The sequence below is a fragment of the Lissotriton helveticus genome, chromosome 7 (assembly GCF_964261635.1).
Source record: "Lissotriton helveticus chromosome 7, aLisHel1.1, whole genome shotgun sequence".
Classification (NCBI taxonomy): Eukaryota; Metazoa; Chordata; class Amphibia; order Caudata; family Salamandridae; genus Lissotriton; species Lissotriton helveticus.
The window spans coordinates 1,714,365,079-1,714,381,987 of NC_136068.1; the positions used below are offsets into that span (position 1 = coordinate 1,714,365,079).

At 46.0% G+C, this 16,909-nt stretch overlaps 1 protein-coding gene across 1 annotated transcript in view; it reads left to right on the forward strand.

Moving 5' to 3' along the window:
* The window catches only part of U2AF1L4 (U2 small nuclear RNA auxiliary factor 1 like 4), a 50,121-nt gene extending 33,902 nt beyond the window's left edge, over positions 1–16,219 (forward strand). The window contains exons 6-8 of the mRNA XM_078655410.1: positions 10,266–10,399; positions 13,354–13,449; positions 15,188–16,219. Of these exons, the coding sequence (XP_078511536.1) occupies positions 10,266–10,399; positions 13,354–13,449; positions 15,188–15,332 (375 nt within the window). The 3' untranslated portion in view covers positions 15,333–16,219. The remainder of the gene's footprint in view (positions 1–10,265; positions 10,400–13,353; positions 13,450–15,187) is intronic.
* Positions 16,220–16,909: the final 690 nt, after the last annotated feature.

The following is a 16,909-nucleotide window of genomic DNA, read 5'->3' on the forward strand; positions in this document are numbered from 1 at the left end:
GATGATTGCACATTGTTGTCCTGGAAGAGTCTTCGAAGTATCCTGAGATAGGTGGCTCCTCCCCTGGACTACAGTGCGCATGGGCATCGGCTCCATCCCCAGATTGTTTTTTTCCGCCATTGGGTTCGGATGTGGTCTCGACGTCTTACTGTCGGAACCAAGTAAAACTATCTTTTACCGGCCAAAAGGCCTCGATTTTCTTGCGTCGGTATTGTCTGCGCTCGGTCTCGAGTCTTCCGTCTCTTGAAGCCGGAATAAGCGGAGTTTTCTTCGCTTTCTAAACTTTGAGGCCTTCTCATCGTGACACGACAGCGGGCCTTTACGGACATGGAGCGGAGCCCGTTCAAGTACTGCCCGCTCTGTGGGTCCAAGTACCCACACATCGATCTACACCCCGTGTGTAACAAGTGCCTTTCACCGGACCACGACGACGGCAAGTGCAAGGCCTGTGCACAGTTCCGCTCCAAGAAAACTCTCAAGCTTCGGCGCGCGGTGCGCTTGGAAGCTAGGCAAGCGGCCCCAGATCCGGAGAACATCTTCGGCGACCCGGAAGAAGAGGTCCAGGGTCACCTTCTACAAATCTCCCCATCACAGACGGAGGTCGAGGCGGATCCGGGAGACGACGACGGAGTCGCGGGTCAGGTCCTCGAATACGTCGAAGAGGTAGGAGACGACGATGAGATTTATGGGGCCGCGGCGGATAGCTCTGCGGACGAGCTCTGCCCCGAAGGTTTCGAGGATACCGACCGGGACACGGGATCGCCTGTCGGCCTTACCCAGGACCCGTTGCCGCAAGCCACAGCCCCGCCTTCGGGCCCGGCTACGGACTCACTTGCTGGGCACGATGTTTCGAAACCGAAACCGTCGGGGTCGTCAACACCTAAAATGGCCGACCCGAAATCGAAACTGAAACCAAAGGACTCGAGTGTCCCTAAGATGGCTGCCGTGCCTGTGAAGAAGTCGGTGCCCGTCACCCCGTCGGCTCCGTCGACCTCCGGTCCGCAGAAGCCGAGGAAGTCTGTCGATTCCGATGCTCCGAGATCGAAACCGATGCCCGAGGAAGGGGCCCCCAAGAAAGATGGTCGGCACGGATCTCCGGCGCCGTCCAAGCCCGCCAAGGTCGGCTCCAAAGAGGCTACGCACAAGAAGTCTGCGCCCCGGCCTCAAGATTCGGAGGTGCCGAAGACGGTTTCCGCGCCCAAAACGCACAAGGCCCGCGAGGACGTCGGATCCGAGGGACCGCTCAAAGCATCCTTGTCGGCGACGAAACCCACTGGCAGTGTACCGTCCCCCATTGCGGAGTCACTGCAGAGAATCAGGGAAAAAGCCTTTGCTCCATCGGCTCCGATGCCATCACCGCAGCCGCAGAAGGACGCTCCGGCTAAGCCTTCTGGGAAACTCCTCTTTCTCTTGCCACCTAAGGAGGCGCCGAAAGCGTTTTCGACGAAATCGGCTCCGAAACAGGGTTCCTCGCTGCCTGACCCTCTTCCACGTCGTGTACTCGAATCGGAAGACGATTCAGAGCATTTCATTGATGCTGCCACCGGCAAGCTGACACTCTATAAACGGAAGATCACTTCGGAGCCGGTGGACCCCTACGTCATCCCGTTGAAAAAGAAGAGGGTGCCCCTTGACGCCTCAGGCCTCACGGAACCGATTCAGCCTCCTCCAAGACGGAGCCCTACTCCCTCCCCAGAACACTCTGTGGGTGAGGAATATGATGAGGATGAACAGTACAATTTCCCTATCGATGAACCTGATGTACAACCAGATTCTTACGACGACACTGGTGACCAGAACACCCAAGGTGTGGGCCAAGACCCGCAGACCTTTAATGCACGTGCATCCCCGACTGAGGACTCGGCAGGATTTCATGCACTAATTGAACGGGCGGCGGCCAATCATGATGTGGACATGCATGCCGACCCGGTCGAGGAAGACTTCCTTTTTGACACCTTTGCCATATCTGAAAGGACAGTAAAGACACTTCCTATGCTGAAAGGTGTTCTCAAACATGCTGGGGACATTTTTAAGGAGCCTACGAGGGCGAGAGTGGTCAACCCTCGCATTGAAAAGAAGTACAGGCCTGCACCTGCGGACCCCGTCTACATCCGGGGACAATTGCCACTGGACTCTCTTGTGGTTGCCAATGCCAGGAAACGTGCCAACTCCCAGACAACGGGTGAAGCTCCTCCCCCGGATAAGGAGTCCAAAGTGCTTGAGGCAGGAGGCAAAAGAGTGGCTGCACAGGCGGCAAACTTTTGGCGCATCGCAAATACACAGGCGCTCCTGGCGCGTTATGATAGGGCGCACTACGACACCCTAGAACAGGTTATACAACACCTGCCCCCACAGTTCCAAGAAGGCACCAAAATGCTTATTGAGGAAGGAAAGCTAATATCAAACGCAGCCATCAAGTGTGCACTTGACGCTGCGGACACAGCTGCTAGGGCTATCAACACTAGCGTTATGCTGAGAAGACAAGCCTGGCTCCGCATCTCAGGGTTTAAGCAGGATATTCAGACAACAATTCTGAATCAGCCAGTCAATCCTGATAGTCTGTTTGGTCCGGATGTTGACACCACCCTAGAGAAAATAAAGAAGGACACGGAAACTGCTAAGTCTATGGGGGCCCTGCAGTCCCAACAGTTTCGTGGCAGCAATTTTCGTCGCTCAGGTGCACGTGGAGTCACCAGAGGACAGATGGGTCAACAATCCCAGTTCTCCAAAGGTGGGGCGCAATCCTCGTTCACTAAACAGAACAAGGGAGGTTATAGGAATAACAGCAACAGAGGTCGCGGCAGAGGAAACAACAGCTCCCGCACCTCTACTCCAAGCAAACAGTGACTTTCTGTCACTGCCCCCCGACCACCTAACACCTGTCGGGGGGAGACTGCAGCAGTTCCTGCCCGTCTGGAGAAACATCACCACAGACAGGTGGGTGCGACAACTAATCCAGTATGGTTATTGCCTAGAGCTGAAATCCACTCCACCCAACATCCCACCGAGGCAAAGGCCTATGTCCGCAGAGCACTTGCACTTATTGCAGCAGGAAGTGGTGGCGATGCTGCAAAAAGGCGCAATCGAGCTCGTGCCGGTGGGGGAGGAAGGCACAGGGGTATATTCCCTGTACTTCCTTATTCCAAAGAAGGACGGTTCTCTCAGGCCCATTCTCGATCTACGTCCCCTCAACCTGTACATACTGTCAGAGCATTTCCATATGCTTACACTGCAGCAGATTCTTCCCTTGCTAAACCAGGGAGACTTCTTAGCGACCTTAGATCTCAAGGATGCTTATTTCCACATTCCACTACACCCGTCACACAGGAAATACCTAAGGTTCACTATTCAAGGCAGGCACTACCAGTTCAAAGTCCTACCCTTCGGAGTCACTACGGCCCCGAGGGTGTTCACCAAGTGTCTAGCGACAGTGGCGGCGCACCTCAGGAGGCAGAATATCCATGTCTACCCCTACCTAGACGACTGGCTCGTACAAGCCAAGTCAGAGCAACAGTGCGCCGCAGACATGTCGACTACAATTCACCTTCTTCACGATCTGGGTTTCTCCCTAAATTACCCAAAATCGCATCTTCAGCCGGCACATGTCCGGCAGTTCCTGGGTGCTACGATCAACACCCTGACAGCCATGGCTCAGCCAAACCAAGTCAGAATCGACAGCATTCACTCACTGATCCAACGATTCCGACCAAGACACTCCCTGCCAGCGAGAGTGTTCATGCAGTTGATTGGCATGATGGCCTCCTGCATCTTCATAGTCCCTCACGCACGGTTACATATGCGCCCGCTCCAGGAGTGCTTAGCGAATCAGTGGACACAGGCTCGTGGGCAATTGACAGACCTAGTGTTGGTTACCAGTCGGGCATACGACTCTCTGCATTGGTGGACTCCACACAACCTTTGCAAGGGCCGACTGTTCCAGGAGCCTGTGCCGCAGATTATCCTGACAACGGACGCGTCTCTCCAGGGATGGGGAGCTCATGTGCTCACTTACACAGTGCAGGGACTATGGACGACGCAGCAACAGAAGATGCACATCAACTATCTGGAACTGATGGCAATCTTCATGGCGCTCAAGTCCTTCATTGTACATCTGAGCAACAAGGTCGTGCTAGTCCGGACGGACAACATGACCGCGATGTACTACATTCAGAAACAGGGGGGCACCCACTCGCCACAGCTGTCTCATCTGGCTCAGAGCATGTGGAAGTGGGCCATTCAGAGGAACATTTTCCTCATGGCAGAACACCTCCCGGGCAAGGACAATCAGATGGCGGATCTGCTCAGCAGATACAGCCATCAGATGCACGAGTGGGAGATACACCCTTCTGTTCTCCACCCGTTCTTCCAGCAGTGGGGTCATCCGGAGATAGACCTGTTCGCAACAAAGGAGAACGCAAAATGCCGACTCTTTGCCGCCAGGTTCCCTCACCCACAGTCGCAGGGGAATGCGATATGGATGAACTGGTCAGGCAAATTTGCATACGCTTTTCCGCCAGCCCCTCTAATACCGCTGGTCGCAAGAAAGCTAAGGCAGCACTCCATGACTCTCGTCCTGGTTGCTCCAACGTGGGCACGACAAGCTTGGTACACCACGTTCCTCGAACTCTCAGTGGTGCCGCATCAAAGACTGCGCCTCACGCCCAGTCTTTTGACGCAGAACCATGGAGACATTCAGCATCCAGATCCACGACAGCTCAACCTGGCGATCTGGCTCCTGAAGTCCTAGAGTTTGGATACCTTAACCTACCTCCAGAATGCATGAGTATCATCAAGGAGGCGAGGAAACCAACTACTAGAGCATGCTATGCTGCTAAGTGGAAGCGTTTTGTCATCTACTGTACGTCCAATGACATCAACCCACTAGATGCATCTATTCCCAACATCATCTGCTATCTGTTACATCTCTACAAGTGCAATCTGGCGTACACTTCCATTAGGATACATCTCTCAGCCATAGCGGCTTATCTTCAGAACAGGCAGCACCTCTCTGTCTTCAGAGTGCCCGCCATTAAAGCCTTCCTTGAAGGTCTGAAGAGAGTCATTCCCCCAAGAACACCACCAGCTCCGGTGTGGAACCTCAACGTCGTTCTCACCAGACTGATGGGGCCACCATTTGAGCCACTGCACTCGTGTGAGCTCCAATTCCTTACGTGGAAAGTGGCCTTTCTGATAGCTATTACGTCTCTGAGGCGTGTCAGTGAGCTGCAAGCGCTCACCATACAAGAGCCGTTCATTCAAATTCACCCAAATAGGGTAGTGCTACGCACTAACCCTAAATTCCTTCCTAAGGTGGTGTCACAGTTTCATCTTAACCAGACTATCGACTTACCAGCATTCTTTCAAAACCCGCAAACGGTGGCGGAAAGAATGCTTCATACCTTAGATGTACGGAGGGCGTTGATGTACTACATAGACAGAACACAACCCTTTAGAAAGACAAAACAACTCTTTGTTGCCTTCGCACCACAACACAAAGGCAACCCAATTTCTAAAGCAGGGATAGCCAGGTGGATTGTTAAGTGCATCCAGATATGTTATCAGAAAGCCAAGCGCACTTTAACAATACCCCCCAGAGCGCACTCCACACGCAAACTGGGGGCATCCATGGCTTTCCTAGGGAACATTCCTTTAGAGGATATTTGCAGAGCAGCCACGTGGGTCACACCACATACCTTCACAAAACACTACTGTGTTGATGTGCATTCCAAGCAGCAAGCAGCTGTAGGACAGGCTGTTCTCAAGACACTTTTTCAGGTTTCTGCAGCTGGCACGGGCAACCGCCGCTGATGGAGGGACTGCTATGTATTCTATGCTAAGATATGAATTTAGCAGCCCACATGCCTCGAACTGAATATGCTACTTACCAGTATGCATCTGTTCTTGGCATGTAGGGCTGCTAACATTCATATCGCCCGCCCTCCTCCCCGGTGCCTGTCGCAGCTGCAGATATACTATTGTATTTATTCATTAGCATGGACATCCTTTACACTTTCACTCCATCTCCTGCCACAATGGCGAAAAACAATCTGGGGATGGAGCCGATGCCCATGCGCACTGTAGTCCAGGGGAGGAGCCACCTATCTCAGGATACTTCGAAGACTCTTCCAGGACAACAATGTGCAATCATCCGAGCCCAACACTAGGCAGCGATCTAATGCTAAGATATGAATGTTAGCAGCCCTACATGCCAAGAACAGATGCATACTGGTAAGTAGCATATTCAATCTAAGTACTCCACGGCAAGTGCATCATACAAAAAAATCATACGTAAACACTGGCCTATCTTGCAAAATGAACCTGACTTTCAGGGCATATTTGAAAAATCTCCAATATTTGCCCACACAAGAAGCAGAAACCTCAAAGAGATACTTACCAGGCCGACTGAAACATCCAAACATCATCGTGGTACACAACCCTGCTTAAATTGTAATCATTGTAATAATGTCATCAGAGGCAACAGGATACAACATCCTATGAAAGGACATAACATCAAACTCCCAGTTGATGCCACTTGTGACACCACCAACTTGATCTACGCCTTGAAATGCCCGTGTGGCAAATTATATGTTGGCAAAACAGAGCGTAAAATAAAAACTCGTCTCAGCGAACATAAGTCCAACATACGATTGAAAATGGAAAAATCTAGCATAGCCATGCACTTTACTGAAGCACGCCATACCATTGCCCAGTTGAAGTTTATTGTTTTGGAAGTCATCCAAAAGAAGGAAGGGATTGACAACAACAAATTGTTGTTACAAAGAGAACTAGAATGGATTTATCTTTTACAGACCCTGAAGCCCCATGGGCTCAATGATCGGCTTGAATTTAGCTGTTACCTGTAATGCATCTGTAATGTGCTTGCCACGTTCATTGTACATAACTGTTTCTATGCACCCGAGTTTATCACGTCTATTGTACATAACTGTTTCCATGTACCCTTGTTTCCATTACCCTTTCATTTCATTTCATTATATTTCATCTTTCATTTTTAGTTCACCCCTTCTCCCGTCACCTTTCCACATAACCCACCTACACTTTTTAAACCATTCCAACATGGCGCCCATACAGATTCCTGCACCTTAGGCACCCAATGCATGAGTCCTATGCCGCTTTTTACTGAGTGGTTCACTTACTAATCGCGCATGCCGGCGCACAAACAAACAGACCTGTGAGCCGATCGACAGCGCTTCTCGTGCGCTACGCGTTAACCTGAAGTAAGTTTTTTACACTGTGTCTTACTGCCATTTGCTGCCAATAGTCTAATTTGTTGAACACTTGCGGTAACGTTTAGTATCACTTGTCCCATACCGTCAAAATAATACCGAGCACTTTTTGTAGCAATATTCTTTAACCCCCGCACATTTAGCACTGGTAATTTATTCCCCCTCTCGATTGTCTTTGACCTCCCACTGATTCCCGCCCTGTTCATCTTCCTCCGCAGCTCTCCGTGATCAAGGGCTTCACCGCCCGAAATGCATTGGGGAATGAGTTCTTTAAAATTCACCTACTGACGCTGTTTTCTGATATGCTGTTAATATCAGTTAAGGATATCTAAAAGATTGAAAACGAATCTTATGAAAATGAAAATAAAATAATTGAACATTGAATCACTCCTGTGACCTCGTCTGGTGTGCCATTCTGAAGGGGATGTACCTGCAGTTTCTGCATACACAACCTGAGCATTATTATTCGGTGTTTAGACGGATAAACACCTCCCTTCGTGAGCACCCTTAAATTCAACAATTGGTTTCTTAAACCTCCACTTACCTTTGCTGTGCACCCCCGAACTTCATCATTTAGATATCAAACTTAGACACTTACTAGGCAAAGGGTAAGTAATTCACTTTTGAACATATGCAGTTTTTCAAGTTTTCATACAAACCAACTCCACACTTAGAAGAATTTTCAAAGACAAGCAGTCAATGCAATCCTATGGGAGCAAATCAAGTTATCGGTTTAAAAGGAGGTACGTGGTTGTGGGAGTTGGGTTTCTGGAGTTAGAACCAGGGTGCCCCCAGGGTCGAGGATGCACTCTCAAAGCACCCTCAGCGGCACTAGTGCGGCCGGGTGCAGAGGCCCAGTGGGGGATAAGGGGGCCTCAGGTTGGTGGCTGCTCACGAGCAGGCCACAAGGTTGTCGGGGCAAAGCTCCTGTACTTAAGCTTAGGGCAAAGGAGGTTTCAAGTTAACACACAAAGTGCACTGGTTTTGGATTTTGGCTGCAAGGTCGGTCCACGAAGGCTTCCGGGAGGAACCCTCAGCTAGGCAGGTAAGTTGGAGCGTTCGGGGATGTAGGTGCACCTCTGGTTCTTTTCTCCAAGGCGCCGGGTGGTTCCTTGGGTCCCCAGCTCTTTTGAGTCTCATGGTCCTAGTCCCAACTTCAGTCGCAGTTCGCATTCCACTGTTTTAGTATATGGTTAGGTCGCCCCCAGGAGACCACTGTGTATTGTGCTTACTTACCTATTTGCAATTGAAGTATTGGTGTGATGTCTCTACGTAGAAGATATACCAATGTGTTAGTGAGTGTTGTGTAATAAATAGACAACATTTTTATATACATTGGTTTTTTTTTTCCGTGTAACCTGCACCATATGATTAGATCCTTCTGGATAAGCCTGAAGGATGCTTTCTATAGCTACCACATTGAGAGCTTTCTAAGGTTGTCTTAAGACCACTAAAGTCCCCATAAGGGTTGTCTGAATTGGTGCAAGGTGCTTCACTTAAAAAAATGTACGCCATATACTAAGCTAGCCTCCTACAATGGTAGTGTGTATATTGGACTGTTTTTGTTGGATGTAAGTTTTATGGAATGGATCTTCCCAAATAAACGTTAACCAACTACATAGTAGTAGTGTGAATGAGATTCTCCTATAGAATTTGTTGGTAGGATTGACTGCTCCATTCTTTTTCTGTGATAGATTAGATTTGTCAGCTCCTTTGCTTTGCAGATGGTAAAGCAGATCTAAAAACAAAGGCAGCTTTAGAAGGGGGCAGTGTAAGAAGTCAAACAGCAGTGTGCATGACATTCTCCAATGAACGTGGTATGGAGTTTGAGATGAGGGGAAGACAACAGGTGAGAGAGGCCCATTTATAAAGTCCGCTTTAGAAAATTAAGCATTTATTTTGTGAAGGAAGTACATGTGGTATCCTGCCTGATGTGTTCTGCTGTGTCGATTGTGGGGGGGAAAGTGTTTGGTACAAGAAGCTGCACAGTGCTAAATTGATTCACGTTGTGCCTGGCCAATTAGACGGATCCCTTTGGAATTTAGTTTAGGCCACCACTTCCCACCAAATACATGAGTTTATTTTCAATGTTAGCCATCCATGTGTTAAAATCCCTTTCTTTTTTTTTTTAATCTGCTTCATAACTGCACGTTAGCATTAGGATATCAAACCATATCTGAAGTGGTGCATTCCAGCAATGAAAAGTCTTACAGGAAAGTGTGTGGGTTTTGAAACTTGTTGAATAAAGTGGTTGACAAAAAAGTGTGGTCAATTGAAACATGGCTACTGGGCACAACAAACCCATGCAGACTGTATAAATAGAAGAAAACCTTGAGCAGCTCCTCTTAGACCAGTAGTTTCTTCATGCACTTTACTCCATCAAATATAAACTAATGCGATCTAAACAGAACATTTGATTCATTATCTCCATATTTGCTTCTTAGTTGTTTTCATAGTAAAACATTTTAATTGTTTCTTTCTTCGAATAGAAGTCCATAAGCTATATGGTGCCAACGAGCCTAATAAAAGGTCTCTTTTCACCAAATCGAAATCGAGTGATACGATGTGTGTTGTCAGATATATCTGAAACGCCCCAGGTGGATGGATGCCTGTAACTGCTTGTGAGTTCTACAGGGTTTTTCAGGACTTAAGAACCAGACCCCCTCTCCTTGTGAAATTCTGGCTTTTAACTTCACATTGGAGACCTCTACTTCCATAAATATTGGACCAGATCTACTTAGTGTGGTAAGTGAAAAGGAAAGTGTAAGTATTAACTGGTGTAAAAGGAGTGCCACTCGGTGGCTGTTCATTCCTTCTGTGGTTGCCACACTGCTGCAGTGCCAGGAGTTGTTTCTCAGACTGTCCCCGCTTGAGAGCGACTTATTTGGAGAATTCTATCTGTCACTTTGAAAGAAGCTCTCACTAATATTTTGAAAGTCATACACATAAACGGACGTGCTGGTAAGCTGCTTCAGAAAAGGATTGTTCGTCTATGTGCTCAAATGTTGTTTTTATCCTCAGTTCCGGCGAGAGGAGGATGCAGAGCGAGCACTGGCTGAACTTAACAACCGCTGGTTCAACGGCCAGGCCATCCATGCAGAGCTATCGCCTGTCACTGACTTCAGGGAATCCTGTTGCCGGCAGTATGAAATGGGGCAAGTATACCAAGGCCCTCTAAATATTTTCATGTAAATTCGTTCAAGATGTTATCAATACACTGGAATCAACTGCAGCCGCTAAATCAAGTTATATGGCTGACCTAGACACGCGTCTGAGAGTAGTGGGTATTAGACACTGACCTAGTGTGGTTTAAATATTTTCTGACCAATCACTCTTGCGCGACCAGCATGCTTCCTTACTGGGCCCCAGAAATGTCTCTAACAGTATGTTGTCCCACTGGGCTCATCACGGTCTCCTCGCTATTTAACACATAATTTGTCCCCCAGCCAAGCTAGTTGGACACTCAAGGTTAATTTGTAAGTGGATGACATAACTACTAGTAAAGCTGGGTGGTGAATTGGCCTCAAGCCAACAATTCTACAAATGTATGAGGTGGGACCTAACAGACTTAAACGTAGTGCTGAAAAAAATAGGTACTGGTATTCAAGAGTTTACATAATCTCTGTACAGAGACCTAATGCCCTATTTACACGGCGGTTCTCTCCTCTTTAGTCATAATGGTCAAATGTTTAGGTGTCACATTGAATTATCTTTGGTTGACCAAATATGCTCACTGAACCTGCCTGTTTTTTTGTGCAGCTGGTGAGGAAAATTCGTTTTAAATAAATAGGGCAAGGTAGTCTGCCGATCTTGAGAAACACACTAATTGATTATGCCTTTTTCTTAAATTTAGGATCAATTTGTCTCTTCAAAGAATTTAGGTTTGTTAAACTGCAGCAGCACTCCTGGTTACAGGAGCTTCTAGATTGGATTGCCTGACCAACTCTTGCTTACCGTTACTGGCTTCCCTTTGCATTGTACATATTGCACTCTATGTAATAGCTGCACTATTTTTAATGAACAGGATAAAAATACATTCTACTTTACACCCTCCACATTCTGCCACAGCCAATTGTCTAACCATGCCAAAAGTTTGCACATATAGACGGAGGTGGTTCTTCCTTCTCTCTGCTCGGTGAAGATGTGGAACGCAATATCAAAAACCTTATTGCGGTAACAAATAACAGAACTTTCAGACGCTTGCTAAAAACCGTGACTCTTTTGAAAGACAGATTCACTTCTTAATTCGTAAGCTCCGTCCTGTAGTGCTTTCAAAACTTTTTTTCCGGGAAAAGGTAATCGTGCCAAAATTGCGTCCTTTTGCTCCATATGTGTTGCCCTAGGTATACATTGTTAATTTCCTTATAGGAACCCGAGAACCAACAAAATGTAGATGGGGGGGTTGCTGTTATGTACTATGCAGAAAAGTATGAGTTTTTTTTCTTCTAAGAATAGCACTAACAAAAGGTTTGCTTTGCGAAGAAAACCCAGCTCTCAGGAACAGGTATAGTTGATTATGTGCCACTGGGTGCCAAATGACCTTTGACCTATTTAGTCCAGTCACCCCCCCCCCCATGGGAAGTCACTTTTGCCTGCATTTGGGCACAGTAGCAAACTTTTCTTTTCCCATGCACAAAAGTACATACAGGACTGTATAGTTGTAGTCCGGAGAGTTGTCCGAGGGACGATGTAACATTCCGCATTAACCAGCGATATGAGACATACATCATGGATACTAAACTTCCACCAATGATTTAGTTAAGACATTTCCCACTTTAATGTTCTTTGTTTTATTCTGTTGACTGCGATAGAAACTGTGTAGAAGGTTGACAATTGTCCACAGAAAGTGGTCAGATCCACCCATTTAGTACAGGGAAACGTAATTTTGTTTTGTCTGGCATGCAGACCGTGTACAAGTGCCATAGGCTTATCGTTTCTACACAGTGAGATTTCACTAGCTCATGTTTCTTTCTCATGCCAAGTCTACCGCTATTATACGGCAGGCCGGGTGAACCTTTCCTAATGTCTTCTCCTGGCAGCCTGCCTTAGCTCAAGTGACTAAACTTCCTTGCACCTTTAGCACACACGCTGTGCTTGGCAGGAGCCTGCCTCAGTTGGAATTTGACTTCAGACTGTCAACACGACTGGCAAAACTGGTGTTCACTCCAAAATAAAAGTCTTTGCTTTGTGTGCTATTAAGTTGTGGGGTTTCAGACAATATCCTTTAGGCATGTTCCTTGAACATTGCAAGCATATGCACATTTGAATACCATGGTAAAATTCATGGGGCAGGCTCCTAAATTCCCTATAAAGAATTTCCATGAATACCAAGGACTTTTGACAAACTTTGGTACTGTGTCAAAACTTTGCAGATGTCTTTTTCACCATTTTGTACAGTGCTTTCGACTATGTGTAGGAAGCCGGCTCTGTATATACTATACCAAAGTAAGGTATAGTGTGCACAATCTGCAGTGGATCCCCAAAGGTAGGCAGAGGTCAAGTTAGATAATAAGTTACTCTCTATCTGTTTACAGGAAATGTCCCAGTGCAGTATCCAGACATACTGCACTGTGTAAGAAAAGTAATCTAAAAAATAACGTACCTATAATTTAACTAAACATCCTATTCAAAGTATACGTACTGTATTTACAAAGCATTGCATTTCTCAATAACAATATTGTAATTCAAAACAAAGTGCATATACAATTACAATCCAAACTGTATTACTACTGTATATTTTCTGCAAAGTATTTATCACTTACCTGTGCCAGGCTTGCTTGGTTCTAGGAAATAAAATAACTAAAGAATATTGTACATCAAATGCTTAACACGGCCCTCTGATAAAGCCTTACTGCTCGACCACACTACCACAAACAGAGTGAGGTGCAATCTAATTTACCTCTGCCTACCTTTTGGGTTCCACTGGACTCTGTGCACACTATACTTCACTTTGGTATAGTATATACAGAGCCAGCTTCCTTCAACTGCTCTCTGCTTCTGGCTGCCTTCTGATTGATTTATATCCTACCTACATTTTGCTTGTTGCATTCAGTGCCTCTAGCGTTCGTAATGCAAATTTTTGTCTTCTAACGTCTGTCTCCTATTGCAGAGAGTGCACCCGTGGAGGGTTTTGTAATTTTATGCACCTGAAGCCCATATCCAGTAATCTTCGTCGCCAGCTGTACGGCCATGCTCGTCGTAGGAGGCAAGTTCTTGGAGCCAAGCCCATTTATTTTGTGTACTGAAATGTAATGTACAAGTGGCTCAGTGTACCCACCACCGTACGTCACTTATGTAGTAGACCTATCCTGAAAGTCATGGTAACTCGCTCTGAGTCATGGCACGAAGGTGCTTGAGGGATTCTTTGACATGAGGGAGTCATTATTAGTAAACATTGGGTTTGCTCCAGGAAATGCAGTGGGATTTCGTAGCATTTTCAATATTGACTATTAGCACTCCAAGGTTTATGGATGACCTTTGCTCCTAATTTGTCTCTTTAGAACACTTTTGATAGTTTTAACAGTGCCTTAGTGGGTGGCCAGTCTTGGGTTGGCTTCATATACTACTCTGTTGAAGCTTTTAAGAGGTTTTTTTTCTGTGCTGTTGAGTGGATTACACATTCATAAACTTCCACAACAGGTTCTATATTGACTCTGTCCACCCTGAACCTGGTATATACCTGCAGGTGCGAAGGCATCTATGCTTCCGCTCTCTGCTCAACATCATGTGCTCTGATATTAGGTGCTGTGTGCTTCCACCACGTCATTTCAATCCTTGCACATCTCACACCAGATGTAGGCTATACTATACATTCTTCTTTCAAGTATACACTACGAAGGGTGCTGAGGAACATGGTACAAACTGGGTCACTTCATAGCTCGTTAGAGGTATGGAGCGTTATATAAATAATACAGTTAGACCGTACGTTTGAGTCTTAAGTAGATCAATGTTATGTTACTTTTTATCAGCGTTTATTCCTGTTTATTTTGGGTTGTGTGAAAACAATTCATTTTAGTAGTATACAGCCACATTTATTTAACAGAAAAATCTCCATGTTTCCTGGATGCTTATAAGGTTTTAGTTCTGTACTGAGCCATATGAAACCGAATACTCACCTAGAAACGTTATAATTTGTTAGACAGCTGCAGGTATCCATGTGATTGTATGTCTCGTTAAGCCATCACTCCTTTTTCAAACAGTGATGCTGTTTGTTTCATTGATTGGCCTGCATCGTGCATGGCGACGTTGTCCCATTTTTTCAGTACACAAGCCCAGTCTTTTGCTTCTGGTTTCCCTCCAGGAGGGAGAGGTTCTGAATGCTAGTCTTTTTTTATTGCCTTTGTTGAATTCAAGAATTGCTTACATTTAGGCGCCCGCCCCTGGCCCAAAGCCTTTTTTGAGATTTGGAAAAACAGAAGTCAGTGTGCTATACCAGGAGCATTGATTGATGCCTAAGATGTCCATGTTTTATAGGGGATATAATGTTCTGTGATAGATTGTAGGTAATTAATGAAATTGTCTTCCAGTGTTTAAGCACAATAATGATTTACCTGGATGACACGCTGAGGGGTAAGTCATGCCCTATGATAGAGGGTGCTCAGGCTTTTGTTACTGAGATACCTCAAAAAGTAGCACCCTTGGCCGGTACAAAGTATACTAGTAGCCAGTAGGTGACTGTACACAGACTGTAGATTTCCTATTCCTGCAATGTTGTAAATAAAGTTGCACGACATTGACTCTTGATAACTTGCTTCATCAAAGTACATGACAGAGCATGGGGACTGATTTGAAGGAGACTCGTAGAGGTGTTACAACTGTGTGTGGAAATTGCAGTAGACCCTAATGCAAAAAGAGCCCGATGTCCTCTTTCCATAAATTCCTGTACTTCAAATTTCTTGCCCCTTCTAGCTTCTTGATTTAAGTGGTCTTTTCTTATTTTGCAGGGGGCGTTCTGAGCCTCGTTCCCCTCCTAAGGGAGGGGGAGGGGGAGGGGGAGGAGGGGGACCTCGTCCCCAGGACCGGCACCGCCCCAACGATAGGATCCGCAGACGATCTCGTTCTCCGGGACCGCGCCATGGACGCTTCTGAATGCTATCTTCACACCTCTTTCCTTCCTATGGCAGATATGAGTGGAAGTCTACTTGCTCTTCTTTCTATGAACCTGCAGAAATGAGACCCCCAGCAGATCTGCATGAGTTGCTAGAAGTGGTGCGGATGAGCAGCGATTCTGGATTGAAGCTTTTGGGACCGAGCTTGAACTCCGTGGAGGGAACATTATCTCGCCCTCAGTGTTTCAACACAGGAGAGATGTTTGCATCTGTGAAGACTGTTTAACTGCTGAGGGCTGGTGAGCGGGCTGTAAAAAACCTCTGCTTGATTACTTAGAAACTGAATGTGTGTATGGCCTAATCGTGTAATATTTCTTCTGCCCTCCTCCAACTTTAGATTGCCCTATCTGTTTCCAGAGAATCTCCTTTCTCAGCAAGCAAATATATGCCTAGCTTTCAGGGCCCACAAACCCGAAGCTAATCTGTAATCTCCATGGCTGGTAAATGGACCTCATGGCTAGGGTTTGAGCTCCATACTTGCTTTGTCCAACTGCTGTCCAGAGTGCTGATAATATCTTTGCCCACTCCTTTCTGTATCTCCCCATTAACTAGTGAGATGAATGCTTAAGTATATTTCTCACATCACATGCCCTATTCAGTCTGTGATTTGTGATTACAGGGCATCCAACAATCCTTTTGTAATTCATGTTTTCTTTTGCTCTCAACTTCTTCCACCTCATCCGCTTCTGCTTTCCTCTTCTACAACACAACTCAAACCCCTTCCCCAGTAGCTTCTCTACTCATTGGTCACGGCTTCCTTGTACCACCAAGGTTTGATATATTTTTTTAATTTTATTTTTGTTTTTCTACAGAAAATGTAACTTTGGACGTATTAAAGTTTCTATGCTGATTTCTCCAAAGGAAAAACAATGTAGTCTGTTGGCTGCTGGTAATTTATTGTTACATGTTCTAGATTCAATGCTAGTGAACTATTGTCTTAGCCTTTTGTGTGTCAAGCCTTACATTGGTCTCTCGTAAACGAGTTGAGGTCCCGCCCCCTCTCCACAACTGAATGTTTATGAAATAATATCTTAAGCATGTGAGTAGCTGGAGAGTTCAAAGTTCTACTACCAATGATAGATTCTTTAAAAAGAGAGTTCTCTAGACCAAAATGAGAACTGCCAGTATAGTTTCTATTGATAGAGTACATGTGTGTCCAAAGTAATGAGAAAACATATACCCCTCATTTAAAAGAACACTGAGCCATTTCCCATCCTGTTGTGGCATACTTCATCCTTGCTCCTGTTCTTCACCTATATTAAGCTGTTTTTGCAATATGGCTTGACTCCTTGACAGCTTTGCTGCTCTCAGAATGAAGCAGCTGGGTCAATTTCAGTATAAATGTAACAATATGGAGTTCTAAAGGGACTGAAATAGGAATAAAGTTGTCATTTTAGGGTTCTCATTTTATGTGACGTAGGTCAACTTAAAACACTAGGGGGTGATTAAACCCAAATTTGTGGTGCATGTTTCTTCCTAAACTGTGAGCTAATAACCCGGTCTAAGGCATTCTTCAGCACCTGGTGATTTAGCCTAATTTGATATCTAGTTCGTTGA